The sequence below is a fragment of the Monodelphis domestica genome, chromosome 2 (assembly GCF_027887165.1).
Source record: "Monodelphis domestica isolate mMonDom1 chromosome 2, mMonDom1.pri, whole genome shotgun sequence".
Taxonomy (NCBI): Eukaryota; Metazoa; Chordata; class Mammalia; order Didelphimorphia; family Didelphidae; genus Monodelphis; species Monodelphis domestica.
In genome coordinates, this window is record NC_077228.1 from 508,275,668 (window position 1) to 508,293,676 (window position 18,009).

General features: G+C 42.6%; 1 protein-coding gene across 6 annotated transcripts in view; it reads right to left on the reverse strand.

Annotated features, from left to right (window-relative positions):
- Positions 1 to 18,009, reverse strand: part of SSH2 (slingshot protein phosphatase 2) — a 264,955-nt gene that overhangs the window by 58,269 nt on the left and 188,677 nt on the right. For all 6 annotated transcript variants that reach the window (XM_056819582.1, XM_007485720.3, XM_007485719.3 and 3 more), the window contains 2 exons: positions 5,347 to 5,450; positions 79 to 143 (listed from right to left, as the gene is read on the reverse strand). In XM_056819582.1, the coding sequence (XP_056675560.1) occupies positions 79 to 143; positions 5,347 to 5,450 (169 nt within the window). The remainder of the gene's footprint in view (positions 1 to 78; positions 144 to 5,346; positions 5,451 to 18,009) is intronic.

Below are 18,009 nucleotides of genomic sequence, written 5' to 3' on the forward strand. Positions count from 1 at the left end.
AAGCACCTGTCTCTCAGCATGGCACAACCTTAGAAAATAGAGCTTTGCCCATGAGGCTCATTAGTCAGAAACACTTACCAGCCTAATGTTGTCTTCAGGGCGGAGCAATATGAACATGGCCTGCAGGTGCTGCTGAAGATCCCCTGGAGAAGGTCACAAAAGGAAAGGTTGACGTTTGCTTTAAAGTTCTCCTAGGAGTCTGTAAAAGCGAAGCTGGGGTTTCTGAGGTACTCTAAGACATGGCACCGATTAAGCCTGCATCTTAATGGGTAGCAAGTGAGTCCTCACCTATTTGCAATGACTATACAGTGGACTGTTTGTTTATATTTTTAGATTTATTCTGCTTTACTACTTTCATTCCTTCTTACGGCCCTTGGAAAGTGACCAGTTAAAGACCCTGCTTGCACACTTTGGCAGAGTAAATAGGGCCGCGAATCCTGCTGGTTCACAGTTACTATTGGATAGATAATCTCAAACCAAGTGGAATCTTAAGAGACCCCAGTTCCTCTTGAATATAGGGCACGTGCCCTGCATAATACTCCCCGGGGAGAAGCTATTCAAGATCGCTCACTCAATTCACAAAAATCAAGACTATTTTAGGTGCCCTCTTTCTACAATGCTGCCCAGAATATCAGAGTTTTCAATCAGCATCCCATTAGTGAGCAAGATTCAAATAGGAGGAAGCGCCAATCTTGTTCTCTGCTGATAATTATAATAGTGCAAAGGAGACACGGTGCTGGGAGGAGGGGAGGCAGGGAGGAAGGAGGTGTGTGGGTGGACTTGAGGGAAACCATACACTGGGATGAGGTACTTTCACAGGGAAAGCAAACCAGAGGCAGGACAATTTGACTGCGCTTAGCTCAGGACTTCTGTACGGAAAGACATCACTTTTTGAACAGTTAGTTGTGTACCCCAATGAAGCTACTACAGTCTCTACACGTAATATTCTGTTGGTCACCCTCACAGTTGTTTAGAAGAGAGGAAGGGAAGGAAGAAAGCAAAAAGCAAAGGATTTCAAAGATAGGAGAGACTGCAAGGCCTACTGCCAAGCATGTTGTTGTTTTTTTTCTGGGTAACTTAAAGGTCATTAAGTCAGGGAGGGGAGGGGTAAAGGAGACAGTCTGTAAGACGTTTATTATATTTCCTTTTATCTCAGTGATGGCTATCAACCATCTCTACAGTGTAGAATTTTAAAATCTTCTTCTGAAAAATCTTCTGTATTTCCATCACCTTCCTTCTGAATGCATCTTTCTCCTCCTATCCTCAAGTCATCTCTTGTAACAAATAACTAAGAACAAAGCAAAACAAAATGCACCGCAACAAAGGATTCCAGCAGAACTCGGCAACATAACCGGTCTGGAAATCTCAGCTTCCAAAGCCCAGAGAGCCCGAGTGAAGGCCTCCAACTCCACACGATTTTACCCTAAACTGGACTGTGGAGGGCCCAGGATCAACTGGATTAAGGGCCAGGGATAGTCCTTCTTCCATTACATACAGCTTCCTACCAAGGGAGGTGTTTGCGGCTTCTCCATTATTAGCCCGTGTAAATTGAGGAAGTAGGGCAAGGACTACCAGGAAGAGAACCCTTTCTGAAGGGCACCCAGTACACAGTAGGTATTGAATACAAGCTTTATCATGTATTTCAATAATTCTTTGACACGATACAGTCAAATCACATGAAGGATAGAAGGGAGGCAGATAAGCAGCTCTAGCCTCTAATAAAGCTTTAACAGAGTCCATGGAAAAAGAGTTGCCACTATTTTATGAATGAATCTCTCTGCTTGTTGGGGAATTGCACTGCCATAGATTGAGGGGGCAGGCCAGGATGGATAGGAATCTGAAGGTAGGTGGGATTCCCTTCTCGTTCTCTAAAAATATCACTTGCTGGGACAGCTAGGTGATTCAGTGTATGGAGAATCAGGCCTGGAATTGGGAGAACCTCCGTCCAATCTGGCCTCAGACTCTTCCTAACTGTGTGACTGTAGGCAAGTCACTTAACCACAGGTGCCTGGCCCTTAACACTCTTCTGTTTAAGAACTGATTCTAAGTCAGAAGGCAAGGGATTTAAAAACAATTCCAACTGCCACCACTAATAAGTAAATATCAACAGACCAGACCATGCCTGTTTCCCCTTCAGAATGTTAACAGACACTCTCTCTTTTTAATCATTTGTTTGCTAGAGTCTTTGAATATTCAAATGTGGACAGGAATGGCTTCCACACACTTCCTCCCCTGCCTCTAAGAAGCACAGCCCTGCTCAATGCTGTATGAGCCATTTGCAGGTTGCTTCTGACTCTGCAAGCATCACCAGCCAGGTAATGGCATGAATTGGGCTGCGCTGGCTCCCGAATGTGGGGAAGTCCTGGATTCAGTCTCTGAGAGCTTGGATTTATATATACCAACAGTGCCTGGGTCGGATCATAAATCAAGCTCATGCAGTAGGTCTAAGACCCGCTGCTTATTTAGTAAAGGACAAAGCGGAAATAGTAAATATCAAGTGGAACCTGGACTGAAGTTGTGTGAGGAGGTTTATGCAGAAAAGAAAAAAGGCCAACTAGGCCTGGAGGCGTTAAGAGGCACCAACCCCACTCCCTTCACACGCGAGATAAGTAGATGGATGTAGACAGACAGACAGACCGATAGACAGACAGACAGATTCACTAAACTCATTTGGACCGGCTGGATTAAAGCTCTGCTTTCTCTCTTTCTTCCTTGGGCTATACAAGGTGAATACCCAACATCACCCTGACATGCAGAGTTAGCTGGGGCTAGTTCCTTTCTTCCTGAAAGTCCTTTGGGGAAGTAAGAGGCAGCAAAGATAAGTTTTGGAGTTTTTTAAATTTGAGGGCAGAATGATTTAAAAAAGAAAAGGTTGGGGGGCAGCTAGGTGGCTCAGTGGATTGAGAGCCAGGCCTAGAGACAGGAGGTCCTGGGTTCAAATCTGGCCATAGACACTTCCCAGCTGTGTGACCCTGGGCAAGTCACTTAACCCCCATTGCCTAGCCCTTACCACTCTTCTGCCTTGGAGCCAATATACAGTATTGATTCCAAGACAGAAGGTGAGAAAGAAGAAAAAAAAGGTTGTCCCTGACCATCCAATTCCTTACTGGGTTAGTGACTTGGGATCCGTTGTGGAAGAACATAATCAATTAGAACTTGACTCTGTGACTCTGTGACACTGGCAACTAGGTGCACTATGGAGGTGGACCTGCCACTGAGATGCCGAGAGCATGCTGGCTGGAATGAGAGTCAATTTCAGGTTCAAGGGGATCCGGTATTTTAGGGTTTCACCTCTGACCTACTCAAGGTCTGCAGTGGGGTTTGTTGCCCTTCTAGCAGTCACAACTTTTTCCTATCCCTGGAGGCCACAAACATATAAATGAGCACAATTGTCGCAATGAATAACAACTTTTTTCCTGAGCCTGGGCTTGGACTATCATCTGAGGACTATTCTGAGGTGGACATTTTCCAAAAGATTTTCTGAAATGACAGTTGCCAACAGAAAGGGGGCCTGGCAGGCAGACTGGCTTCCTGACCCATCCACCCCCTCACCACCTACCAATCTCCTTTTCTCAAAGTTTTCCCTCATTTCATGGAAAGTTTCTCACTTTATATAAACCCGTCTCTGGGTTATACCACTTTAGGTATGTCTTGTTTTAAGAAGCCCAATATATGAAAAACAAAGCACAAAACCAGTTCGTAATTGAAGGATAATAGTTATAGAGGTAAAAGGGACCTAAGAGGCCACCTAGTCTAATCTCACTTTACAGTGAGGAAACTGAGGCTCAGAAAAGTTAAATGACTTGCACAAGGTCATACAAGTAATAAGGGGGCAGAACCAGGATTTGAACTCAGGGCCTATGACTTCAAGTTATAAACTACTTTCCTCATAACAACCATCTGAGAAATTCAACAGTGTATTATCTCCACTGAACTGGCTAGCTTGGGATTAAAGGAAACTATTCACATTTAGTAAGTGATTGAGCCGGGATTCAATGATCCTCTTTCTACCATGTTTCCTCTCAAAATTCAAGTCCAGACAAATTAGTGTTCCCTGTAAATTGTCCCTAAATTATTCAGACTGCATTTGGTTAGAGACTCTCATTTAAATGTCCTGCCTTTTGTAAGCTCTTTGAGGGCAGGCAGACATGGCATACTTAGCTTGTATACTCCCTTGTACCTTGCAAATGGTAGGCACATCATGTTTGTGGACTGAATCTTTTTTGGAATGTACATATTTAGGGTTATAGGAAGAGGATTAAAGGAATTATCTTAAAGAACTTGCATTTTAATCTGTGTTATAACAAGTTTTATTGTGATGAGAACCTACATAAGCTTTTATTTATCTTATCATTTTCCCTGGACCATCATTAGAGAACACGAATGAATGAAAATTAATTTTCCAAGTCCCTGTTCTGTGCCAGTCACTGGCACTGTGCTAGGTGCTGGGAAAACAGACAGACAAGTGAGGCAGTTCCTACCCTTGAAGAGACAACATTCTAACATGGAAGAAAACCTTTCTGGGCAGTTTGATGTGGGGTCTTCCAGAGGCTAGTGAAGAGCTGCTTTAGGGCAGTGAGTTGTTGGAAGATCCCACCTCTTCTGGTCCCACTGGCAGTTCCAATTCAAGAATGAGAGCCCAAAGGGCAAAGGGGGAATGAATGGAAGGAGAATGGACAGTGAGGTGCTCCATAAGGGCCTACATTCCCGGTGGATGCTTGATGGGGTATGAAGAAACCCGACTTTCATTCATTCATTCATCTACAAGCCAGGAAAGCCCAGGCCCAAGATAGAATTCCAGTGCTGAGAGGCTTGGAGGCCAGGCCCAGAGTGGGGTGGTTGCTGGTGAGGAGAAGGGAGTGCCACTGGGTAGAGAAGTTCTAGTTTCTTGGTGGATGTTGGATAGGATGTGAAACATAGTCTGGGGTCAGCTAGTTATACTGGGGTAGGATAGTTTGCACTCATCCACCCTAGGCAGAAATAATCTTAAGGGTTTCTATTTTGGTTAATTAGGAGTGAAAATGAGATGCCCAAATCCAGAGTTCTAAAAGTCTTTGGTTTTCCCAGGATCTTAAGGGAACAAATCTCCTGAGACTCATCCTGCCTGGCCCACAAGGCAGGGCAAGGACAACTCCAGGTGAGTAAGGACAATTCTGTTAACTTTCCAAGGCGAGGATGAAATGGAGTTCCTTACCACTCTCAGAGCCTGTGATTACAAGGGAGCAATTACATAAGCATTAGATTGCTTCCCACATTTCTCGCCTAGAGAATCCATGAAAGGCTAACAGCTCCTGCACTGAAAAGCATGAAGGCAAGGTGACCAAGGGGGCAAGTGCGCAGCTTTACCTGCATGCTTGTTGCGCCTGTGACTGATTCTCGGTGTGGAGGACCCATTTCCCCGTGGCAGGAAGAGCGCTGCACCTTTCACAGTGAGGAAACTTTCGCTGATGCTACAAGAAAAAACCAAAAAGGGAAAACTGGATTAATGTAGGTTTACATGCAAGAAACTAATGAATGAGAAATAAGAGCTGCTTTAGGGACATACCTATGCCCAGCAATGCTAGCTTTCACTCCAGAGAGCACACAGTATAATTATTACCATCACCATTTTCCAGATGGGGAGACGGGCTTTGGGATGGGAAGCATAAATTCTGAAGGCAGGACTTGGACCTGGCTTTCTGACTCCAAGGCCTGGGCTCTTTAAAAAGAGAGTCTTGAGACTTTTTTCTATTTCAAGAAGTCTTACTTTCTAGATAAGTGTCTAAGTTCAAATACAATACTAAGAAATGGAATCTAGCCAAGGTCTACTCAGTAGTGAATATGATGTTGGCAAGACCAAGAAAAGACATCATTCCCAATAAGCCTTTCATTGTCACCAGAGAACGGAGCCTTTGAAGCGGCGGCTATGTGCAACATCCTTCACACTAATGGCGCTGGGAGTTGCCTCTCTGCAGGAGACACATTAGACTCCAGGGTTCTGACATGCACCTCTGAGAAGCCTGCACAGTCTGCAAACTACCTGGAAGGTTGACCACCCATGAGTGAAGAATGGCTTCTGCAGTTTTTTTAAACCTTTACTTTCTGTCTTGGAATCAATACTGTGTATGGGTTCCAAGGCAGAAGAGTTGTCAGGGCTAGGCAATGGGGGTTAAGTGACTTGCCCAGGGTCACACAGCTAGGAAGTATCTGAAGCCAGATTGGACCTCTTGTCTCTAGGCCTGGTTCTCAATCCAGAGCCAACCAGCTGCCCCTTTCTGCATTTTTAAATACAAAAAATATGTTTGCAGGCCTTATAAAATCAGGCTGGAAGACCTGTCATAGTTTGCTGACCTCTAGGAGGGCAAGGTCTCCATTTTGCAGATGAATAAACTGAGGTCTATAGAGGAAGAGTGCCTAGGCCCAGACTATAAAGTGAGTTCATGGCAGGGGGAGACAAACCTGGGGCTTCCCCGATTTCCCAGCCAGAGCTCTAGTCACAGTGGGCGTTTATAGGCAAGTCATGACCTGCGGACATTTGCTCCTAGTACAAGAGGTTTGGGATTTCAAAACATGAAAAAAAATATATGCAGAGAGGTGAGAGAAACATTTGTGTTTTGCTGAACTGTGGTTAGGTTTTTTAAAAAAAAAATCTTTGTTATAAAGGTTGGTTTTCTTGGAGAGAAAAAGGAAAGCAGATATACTTGGAAAAAGAGGTGATATTAAAGAAAAACCCAGATACCTAGCAATGCTCCCTCCCCTTTCTTTTAACTAATGCAAAGAGGGTAGCTAAGATCAGAGCCCAGGCAGCAGCTCTTCCTTACGTTTAGACTTTACAAAGCACCTTCCACATAAGACCCGAGGGTGCTGCGGGCTATTATGATCCCTACTGAGGCACCGAGCTGCAGAGAGTGAAAGGCATCTGTCCAAGATCCCACTGCCAGGAAGTGGTGAACCTGGAATGGAAATCAGGTCTCTTGACCTTCTGCTGCCTTCCCCATAGAGTTATTATGACATGCCACTTGTTGCCTCTGTGCTGCCCTTTATCAGGTGGAGTTGAGCAAAAATAACTGAGATAACAACCCCCCTGGAGAAACCAAAGCATATCTCCAGATTCCCGGGCCGTGCCACTCCCTGAATTGGCAAGCAGGCTGGAGGGAAGTCTTGGCTTTGCTGTTTTGATTCTGACATCAAGCCTTGAGCTTTTGTGGTCTGTTGCACAGAATGTGTCTCTCGTTACATCACCCTGTCGTGTGGGTCACTGTGTTTCACTTACATTACGGGAACAACAAAAAACAAAATGCCTGAGTGACAGGATGAAGGCAGCCCACCACAGGCAGGAAACGAAATGTACAACTATTTGCTTTGTAAAATGAACATCATTTTGAAGAAGAAATTAAATGTTCCACTTGATCACGAGCAAAGCCACAGCTCCGGACACTTGGGATTCCAGGAAACCAAACGGCTCTATTTCTTCAAAGGGACACTGGACACAAATATATTCAAGATACTAACTGAAAGCTCAAGTCAACTCTCCTGAGTAGATAGAAAGGAAGGAAACAAGCATTTATTAGGCACCTCCCACGTTCCAGGTCAAGTGCTAAGTGCTTTATAAAACTGATTTTTTTTACAATAGCCCTGAGAAATAGATGTAACTATTATCCCTATTTTACAGTTGAGGAAACTGGGACAGACAGAAGTTAAGTGATTTGCCCAGATTTATGCAGTGAATAAGTAACTGCAGCCAAATTTGAACTCGGGTCTAATGGCCTCTAACCCATAGCTTTCTTACCCACTGTACCACTCAACTGCCTTCTCTTGCTACTAATCCGCAGGCCAATTCAAGGCCCAAGTTCCTGGTCACGGACGTTTTGTCCTAATAAAACGCACTAGACTTTAAACTAGTCCAATACATATGTTACACTTTTATTTCAAAGTAACAGACTTTTCTATCTATACAATGTTGGGCTCCACCAACACTTTTTTTTCCCCAGAAAAAGGACCAGAACGTCAAATTGCCATTTTCATGAGGGAAACAAGCCACCACGCTTGTCTGCCTAACCCTGATTTTTGGCTCCAGTAAGGATCAGGTTCACCATGCTAACCAACGCTTCCAAGCACTGTTTTCTGCCTAGCACTCTGCAGACTGGCGGTGGGTGAGGGGTTGGGGGTGGGATTTAATAAAATGTTGGTTGAATTTAAAAAAATTTTTGTTTAAGTAGTTTTCCACAGTTCTATGATTCATGTACTTTCTCTGCCCTTTTCCCCTCCCCCCTCCCAGGGCCAACAAACAGTTGGTTGAATTTTGAAAAGGGGTCAATAGTATCCTTCAAATACAAAAAGATTGCTTTTCCTTATACTGAAAGCTCAATCCCAAATTCCCTTGGGGCCTCCCCACTCCATAAAAAGTTTCTAGACGCTTCCTCCATTGAACTTGATAGATCAAGTCCTACTCAACCATATTTTTTCAGTGTATTCAGTGAGGGAAGACACTATCACACTGAATCCAGGCTACCAAGACAAGTGACAAGGACCTCACCCTCAAGGCATTTGTGGTATAGTAAGCACCCAGATACTAAAATGCCTATTTTTATAGGGAGAGAATATTATGAGAAGCTATCATACAGTTTGGGGAAGCTAGGTGGCATGGTGGATAGAGCACTGGGCTAGGAGTCAGGAAGACCTGAGTTCAAATTCAGCCTCAGATGCTTACTAGTTGTGGAATCCTGGGCAACTCACTTCATTGCTTGTCTTGGTTTCCTCATTTGTAAAATGAACTGGAGAAGGAAATGTCAAACTACTTTAGTATCTTTACCAAGAAAACCCCAAATGGGGTCACAAAAGACTTGGAGATGCCTGAACAAAGAAAAATCACATGTTTTGGTAGGTGGAGAAAAACCTTTAGGTTTCTTGTCTCAGTCTTCCTCAATTGCTGCCCCTGGAGACGGTTAACTGACAAAGAAATAATTTTGTCGTTTCATCAGTTTAAAAAGCAAGTATCCAGGATACTCGATTTTCAAATTTTAAAAATTCCTTTAAGCCTAGTTCACGACTATGCAAAGACTCCTCCAGTTTACCCCACAGAGTCTGGCTGAGATGAGGGCATCATTTCTAAACGGCCCCCAGATACTGAAGTTACATAAACATCAACACCAGAGGACTTAACCAGAACTTGTAGGTTAAGAAAAAGATGAACACAAGACCATCTAGAGGACTCACTTATTACTTTATTAAAAAAATAAAAAAAAGAACTGGAATCATTCTAACACAGCTGCTTTCTCTTGGGAAAAAGTAGACATGATGAGAAAATGATATGCTAGGCATTTACTGTATATCTTTCCAATTTGGAGGAGCAGGGAAATACTACAGAGCTGTTATCTTAGTCTAATTGAAAAAGATCTATTCCTTTCTATGGGATGTGCTTATTAGACAGATGCTTGCTGTGCTGGAAATTAATAAAGGCCAATTATGGGAAAATATATTGGAGACCTTATGGCTGATTCTAAAAGACAAAAGCACGATGACAGCTGACACCACAGGGGTGGGCAGTCAAGAGGGTTGAAATTCATCTGAGTCTCAACTTTTCACATTTTAAGTCAGGACCATATAAAGGATTGAAGGCAGGGAAGGAGTAGAGAAAAGGGATGAGATATAGTGACTATAACACAATTCTTTTTTTATGATGACTCTGATTTCAAGATATGAATCATATAAATTGGACTTTGCAAAAAAAAGGGTACTTTTAAACAACACATGTATATAATTAAAAAAAAAACCCATACCTTCTGTCTTAATGAATTCTAAGACAGAAGCCAGCCAGAAAGTATCTGAGACCAAACTTGAAATCAGGTTTTCCTGACTTCAGGACTGGTGCTCTATCTACTGTGCTACCCAGCCTGTCTGTTTATCTATCTATCTAAAATCTCAAAGATGTGCATCACCATCTGTTTTGCGATTGCCCTCTAAGGATCAGTGGGCTTTTCCATATGACTTGTAGCTGCAACTTCTTATACATATTGTCCCTCCTATTAGAATGAAAGTTCCTTGAGAGAAGGGGTTGTCTATTGGTGCCTCCAGGGTTTAGTACACAGTGCTTTAAACAAAGAAAGTGCTTAACAAATATTTTTTCATTCATTGGTTCTTCATGTGCTGGTTTAGAAAATACAATCATACTGTAGGGCAGTAATAGTGAACCTTTTAGAGACTGAATGCCCAAACTACAACCCTCACACCTCACATGAGTTGCCCCCTTACCCCAGGCAGGAGAGGGAGGAAGTGATCCCACTGGGCTGCTGGGCAGAGGGGTAGGTGATGGAAGAAATGTCCTCAGGCATGCATGGATAGGGGAAAGAGAGCAGATCTTCCAGAATGTGTGCCATAGGTTCACCAACATGGCTGTAGGGTGACTGGTGGTGGAGAGTGAGGGCTTAGTAAGGATAGTTACTAACTTATATTTAAATTATAGTTATATGGTTATATTACAGTAAAGATAACTGTAGAGATTTCAAAGTACTCCATTCCCTTTTACCCTCTTAGCTCCTTGAGAGTCAGAGCAGTAGTTGGTGCAGAGTGAGTGAATGAATGAATGGCATGGGTGGTACAACAATATTTCTCAGTCTACAATCGGGGGTGGGGGGGAAGGTAATAGCTTATAAAATACATGGACTGCAAATGGGGTTAGAATTTTATTCCACTGAGAATTCTCATTTCGCAGTCATGCCATGATTTGGCATCTTTGAAGCATACTCAGGAAAGTATTGTTAGTAATTGTACTTGTCTCAGGTAGTCAACAGGTGATAGGTGAAGGTCAATCAGTGGAGAAAGTGTTTAATGGCTTCTGAGGTAAATATGAAGTTGGGAGGAGTGTGGAGCCTTCATAACTAGAAAGTGGACAAGTCTGGAAGGTGCATCAGCTTCTGTCTCTGGGGGGCTGCTCTCTGGACAGAAAAGAAGAACCAGGGGACTTCCAAGTCAGCAGTATCTATGACGCTAAACTCCAAGGCAGTGTTACAGTTTTTTGCCTGAAGTCACAATTTGTAGGTAAACTCTTGCACTGTGGTTTCCAAAAGAGCTGTCAGAAAGAGTGGCTCAATGCATAAGGTGAGCTGACATTTATTTGGAATTGGTCTCTGTGTTTGTTCAGTAGTTATATTTGAGTTTTAAAGGAGAATGTTCTTGAAGGGTAGCTTTCAAAATCATCCGACCTCTCCACACCTTACAAAAAGATCCTTCCCAACCCTTCTTGGTCACTTACCCAGAGAAAATGCCCAGCCACAAAACCTTCAATATTAACAGCTCCCCTTGGAGTTTATGGAAAGAATGCTTTTATTTAGAGCCAGAAGGTCTGGGCTCATACGCCAGCTCTGTTACTACCTGGGTTTAAAATCCTTTCCCCTTTTTGGGCTTTAGCTCCCTCCTCTGTAAAATGAGGAGAAGGGATCATATGGTTTCCAAGACCATCTTCCAGCTCTAAATCTAGGACCTTATTAACTTCTTTGGCCTCAGTTTCCTCTTTTGTAAAATGAGGGAGTCAGTCTAGATGACCACCACAGACCCTTCAAACTCTACAGCAAATAAGGGCTTGCTTGGTCTCAAGGCCCAAGGCTTGCTTTTCTCAAACACAAGGACTCCCTTCCTTGCACTGCAGCAGTCATAGAGAACTGGAAACATCACAAGCTCAAGACAAAATTAAGACATCACTGTAGGAGAGGAGCACAAGACCCCAATTTAAGGGTGTGCCCAAACTTGTAACTGACCAATCATTCATCAGTACCCTCTCTCCTTAACTAAAGCAGTCCTAGGCAGTGAAAGGAAGCCTAATGAATTCACATAGACTTGGGGTCCTGGAGACAGAGCATCTGGGTTCCTGTTTAGGCTCAACATTTACTAGCTGTGTGACAATGGGCCTAAAATCTGAAACTTTTGTATGGTCTCCTTAGAATTAGAAGATCTTAGAACTGGAAAGGAACTTTATAAGTATAAACTATTATCAATTTTTTTTTCAAATTAGTTCCTTTATTTATTCCTTTCAAGGTTTCCCTACTTTTTAAAAAGTTGTTTTTTAATAGAATATCTCCCAAACTTCCATGATGGTAACATTAGAACTGTTAATTTAACTGAATTATAAGATCTCAGGTGGAATCCAGAACAAACAACAGATACCTCCTCCCCTCCAAACAAGCAATAGTCCCTGCCTGTTCCAATATTTTACCTTTAGCTTCAGTTTCCCAGGGCAATTGTCTTTCAACAAATTCCATACAAGTATAAAGAGAATTAGCTTCTCAAGTAAGTATGATCAAATCATACAAAAAGAATTTGTTAATAAATGAGCTTCTATAGGCCAAAGGACCACTCATTTACCTTCTGTAGAAAATGTCCTTTTAAGTCAATTAAGTACAAAGCTGGCAATGTATGTTTGCAAAAGATCTGTCATATCAGTCCAAAACCAAACCCAAAATGGATGGAAACAGTCAATGGAGTCTTGATGTATGAAACCTGGCCGCAGTTGTCAATTGTAGCTTCAGGCTGTGAGTCAACAATATTCTGGTGATCCCAAAAGGAGTTCAGATTACTAACAGGGCAAGTCCAACCCAAACATTAACCCCTTCCTGGTAAGAAGACCTGTCTTGTTTTGGCCCCAGACTAAAATTCTTTGCCCACACATCCAGAGACATCAGCTTGGGGGGGACAAGGTGTTCTACTGAAACTCTCTCCCTTAGGGATGAGCACAGTGCTCCATGCCAGTAGGCCCGTCATATAAGTTTTCTAAGTTATACCTGGAATCCCAGGTCCTGAGTAGAGCTCTGATAGGGCAGCACTGTGCCCTGAGCACATCAGGTAGCCAGGACCTGGGTGCCAATGATATGGTTCTTGGTCAGGAGCACAAATCACTGGACCAGTCCACCTCTTGTTTGGCTCCATAGTGCCAAGCCCCACCACAGCTGGGGGCTCAAGTCTATGCTCCCTTCCATCCCTGCTTTCTTTCCCCCTTAGTATGGGAGCCCACATTCCACACTGCTAAGACACAATGAGATCCAGTAGCGGTTCCAGTTTTTGTCTGTACCAGGAGTCCCTTCTTCCACATCCAATAGTTCCTTTTAAAGCACTGACTACGGCCTGCTGCTGTGTGGGGAGATGTTACCCTACATAGTTCCTGACCATAATTCCATTAAGACTGGAAGCTCCTTGAGGGCAGGGATGATTTTTACCTTTCTTAGTATCATTTCCATTTAGCACAATGCCTGGCACACAGGGGTGCTTAATAGAGGTTTGTTCATCTGTTGATTTGATTCAAACTCATGAGTTTTACTGTCTACTGGATGAGGGACAGGTGGAAAAAGATACACATCTCAATAAATCACGACTATGGAATAATTGCACAAGTGAACGGATATGAGGGAACCAGTGGTTCCAAGACATAAGGTATGGGTTAAAAAAAAAAAGAAATAGCCTTTGGGGGACAAGTAGGATTTCAATAGGCTAAGATAGATAGGGAAGTCATTTCAGGGTCAGAAACAAAGGAAAAGGCAAAGAACAAAGGCCCAGAGATGGGGTAAAAAGGAAAACATGCACCCCCCCCCAAAAAAAAACCCTCCATTTGTCCAGGTACAAATGAAATGGTTTCTTGATGCTCCAATGGGATACACATTACCAACCTGATCTTTTAAAATTTCTTTTTAACTCTTATCTTCCAATCAATTCAAAGGCAGAAGAATGGCAAGGGCTAGGCAAATAGGGTAAGGTGACTTGCCCAGGGACACAGAAAGGAACCGTTTGAGGCCAAATCTGAACCTGGTCCTCTGGACTCCAGGCCTAGTGTTCTATCCATTGTGCTATCTAGCTGTCCTGATATTTGTTTGAAAGATAATGTCCAGGCCTTGTTGTAGGCAAAGATTTGGAGGCCTCATCTATGAAGCAATTTTGTGTCAGTCTTAAAGAGGCTTTTTGTGCTCTTTTCCTTTAAGTGTTAATCTGGAAATATGCAGTCTGCCTTCAAAATAAAACAACACCAGAACAACTGATCCTCAAGAAGTAAGTTGGCCTTTGGAACCAACATGGTGTAGAGGGAAGAATTCTGGACCCAGGTCCAGAGGCTTCCCCTCTGAGCTACTCTGTTTAATATCTTTGTGACCTTGGGCAAGTCCCTTCATATCTGTAGCTTTTTCCTCATTTATGAAAAGATATTAGGTTAGGTAATTTCAAAGGCCCCTTCCAACTCTAAATCTATGATCCTCTGTTCCTATGAACTTCTCCCCTAAATAAATGATATGAAATCTTATAAGTTCACTTCAGTCCAATTCCCTGGCAGGCTAAATTAGCAAAACTTCTCAGTACTGTTGTTACAAATTCTAAATGTAAATGCTTTTCTTTCCAAAGGGGAATGCTTAGAAGGTGTAGGGATCAAACTGTGAACGACCTGACCAGCACTCTCCAATATTTAAATGGTTGGGTGTGTTGGTTACCAAGAGGCCCAACATTCTCTGGCTCCACTTTCCCATGGAGCTGGGAGAACAGCTAACGGAGAGTGTGCCAAGAAGGACACACACCCTTTGAAGAGACACTTAGCTCCCTTGATTAGATTGCAGCATCTCCAGGGAGTCGGAACAGACTTGCCACAGAACTCAAGTTAGATTGTAAGAGTAAACCTATTCTCAGTTAGAGAAATTAGTTTCTTTAATACTTGGCTTACAGTTTGGAGCTTCACTCTAGTGTGTGCTACAAATGAACTAAACCAGAAGTCCAGCCCTCATCCCTCATCCCAGCAACATGATCGTCACCCAAACTCAGAAAGTCATCACCAGAAAAAAATAGTTACACAATCCACCAAACCTTACTCTCATTGGAACTGGTCAAAACAGGGAAGACTATATACACACACAAACAACCGGGCACATAAATAGATTTCATTTAACAGGAAATAAGAGGCAAAGGGGAGAAAAGAGAAGATGAATAGGAGAGAGAGTAGAGTCAGGGAGGATTAATCCTAAGAAAAACAAACTAGGACTGTAGGAAGAAGAGCAGCTCTTTATTTTAATGGCAAATAATTGGAAATTGAGGGGAAACTCACTAATTGAGAAATGGTTCATCATGATGTGACTGGATATTCTTGTGCTGTAAGAAATGATGGAGGCCATTGTCTCAGGGAAACTTGGGAAGATTTGTTTGAAAACTGATGCAGTGAAGTGAACACAATCAGAAGAATGGTTTGTACAGTGATGCCAGTACTGCAAAGACAACTTTGAAAGACTTAGGTACTCTGATCAATGTAATGACCAACCACAATTCCAGAGGACTCAACAATGAAACATTCTGCCCACCTCCTTCAGAGAGGTAAAGGATTTAAAAGAAACATATTTGGGATGGGGGAAGGACATGGCCAATTCAGGAATTTGTTTTATTAAACCATTGTAATAGGGATTTTGTTTTCTTTCTCAACTGGGATGAGAGAGGTGGAGGAAGCTGGGAAGTAAAGGAAGATTGTTGTTGATTTAAAAAAATGAAATTTCATTTTAATTTATAAAAAAGATGAGGGCACTGAGGCTCAGACAGGCTACTTAGCCTACAGGTAAGGATGCAGAGCCAGGTCTTCTGAAGCCAAATCCTGGATTATTTGCATCAAGCAAGTATTCAAGCAAGTGCTTCTGAAGGCTCTCTTGCCCAGAAATCACAGCAAGGAGAACAAAGTGTGAAGGAAATAGTAAAAGCAATATTAGGCCTGCTGCCTGATCTTCTGGTTCACTGACTGATATTTTAAACTCAAGGCAGGCACATGCATTTAAAAACTACCAAATTATATGAACATATCTAGAGCTTCGGGCAGAATTCTGGTCCCATCTAGGGCCTCAGATGAGGGAAAACATCAAAAGTCCCAGAGCCATGGACACTAGGACTGACACACAACCAAATGCATGTGTAGGATATCTTCTGGATGTGCCTCAATCCTTTGCCATTTGGGGATGCAGCTTCTTAGTTGAGACCATGTGAGTTCCATCTAAGTCTGGAGACTGAGACCTTGTTCAACACCCTTGTCTCCATCCTCTAAGTTCCCCATATTTGAAGAGGAAGCACACCAACCAATATTATCCTTTGATACCTCAGTATCACAGGACCTGGAAGATAAAGGCTCTAAGCTACTTCTGCAATTCTCCAATTCCCATTATTAAACTTCCCTGTCATCCTAGAATACTTCTTTTCATACTTGTGCACGTGAAAACTTGGCTCTCCCTGGAGGATACTTCCCTGACAAATGGGCCAAGATGGGAGGGCTGACCCTATACCTTGCTCCCTCTACTGCCACTTCTGGATCATATCTGTCACTGTCACTTAGCAACCTCATTTACATCTAGATCATCTTTCTCATTTTTTCTATCATTAAACGTGGATGCTTCATATATACAATCCTCTTCAACTCTCATGACCTACAGTTTTACTCTAATGCAGCTTCCCACAGAAAGTGTAATGTCTTATATTAGTCACAACTATAATACCTCTATGATTCTGAATTGTGAAATTCCTCTCTGATAACTGACTCCCCACCTCTGCCTCACACTTAAAACTCTTTTCTTTTTTAAACCCTTACCTTCTGTCTTAGTATCATTTCTAAGAATTGGAGTTAAGTGACTTGCCCATGGGTTACAAAGCTAAGAAGTATCTAAGGAAACATTTTAACCCAAGTCCTTCCAACTCCAGGCCTGGCACTCTATCCACTGTGCTGCCTAGCTGCCTCTAAACCTATTCTTCAATCTCACCTCTAGAACCACCATTCTTCCTGGTTCTCTCCCACTCCAGCCCCACTTACCTCCCTTAACAGTCTAGATCTTATAGCTGACCAGTTCTACTATGAATTGTCTTCCATTCCTAACTTCCCTATAATCTCTCAGTCCTGGATCCTGCCTTGACTGATGGAAGAACTAAAATTCAGGTTATTTAATCTCACTTGGGAATCTGATGGTTCCTAGGCAATCCTTTTGTTTTTCTTTCATTAACTCTTCATCCTCATTGGCTGTCTCAAACTTCTTCTTCTAAAGCTTCCAATGCCATCTCCTCAGCAAATGCCTTTTCATCTACTGTTCTAAGATTAAAATCTACCCATCATGAACTCTCTTGCCTTCTTTCCCAATTGACTCACACTTATTTATATTTATTATCATTATATTTATATGTTCTTACTGTCTACTCTATTGGAAGATAAGCTCTATGACAACAGGTATTTTCTTTTCTATATCTGTGTTCCTACGGCTTGGCAAAGTAGTTGGCTCAGAGTAGGTGCTTAATAAATGACTGTAGATTCATCTCCCTCTAGAACTTAATCCCCTCCTCCAAGCCATCCCACTCCCATCCTCATTCATCTACTCCTTTTCCTTTATTTTTGTCTCTGCAGAAGAGGTAGCCCTTCTTTTTGCCAAGGTCAGTCACCTGACTTAGCCTTCAGTCCCATCATCACCCTGATCCTCCAGGACTAGTTCTATTATCATCTTCAGTTTCACCCTATCTGCTGGCTTCTTTTCCAGGCCTACAAACAAATCTTTCATTTGACTTTGCTATTAGTATAGCTCTACTCCCCATTTACTGCCCAAAGCTGATCTAATCAATAAATGTTTATTAAGTGCTTAATCTATGCCACAGATGGAAATACAAAGACAAAATGAAAAACTGTCCCTGCCCTAATGAATTTTCCATTCTCTCAGAGGATTTATGGGGTGTGACTGAGGGCTCCTCCAAACTGGCCACAGCTCTGAGTGAACTGTTTTCAAGTACTTGTCTGACACAATCCAATGACCCCAATTTCTCCAGGGCTCCTTGGGGCATAAAAATAATCTTTTACCCCTATTGCCTACATATAGATCAAAAATTTGGACTTGGAATAGATCTTATAGGTCAGCTCAAATTGAGAACCAGAGGGGCTAAGGGATGTGCCAAAGGAATCCAAGCCACCTGACTACAAATATAGTGTTATTTCCACTTTACCTACCACTTACCCACTCCTGGAGGCCAGACTGCAGACTAGATTACAACCAATAAAAATGTTAGAGG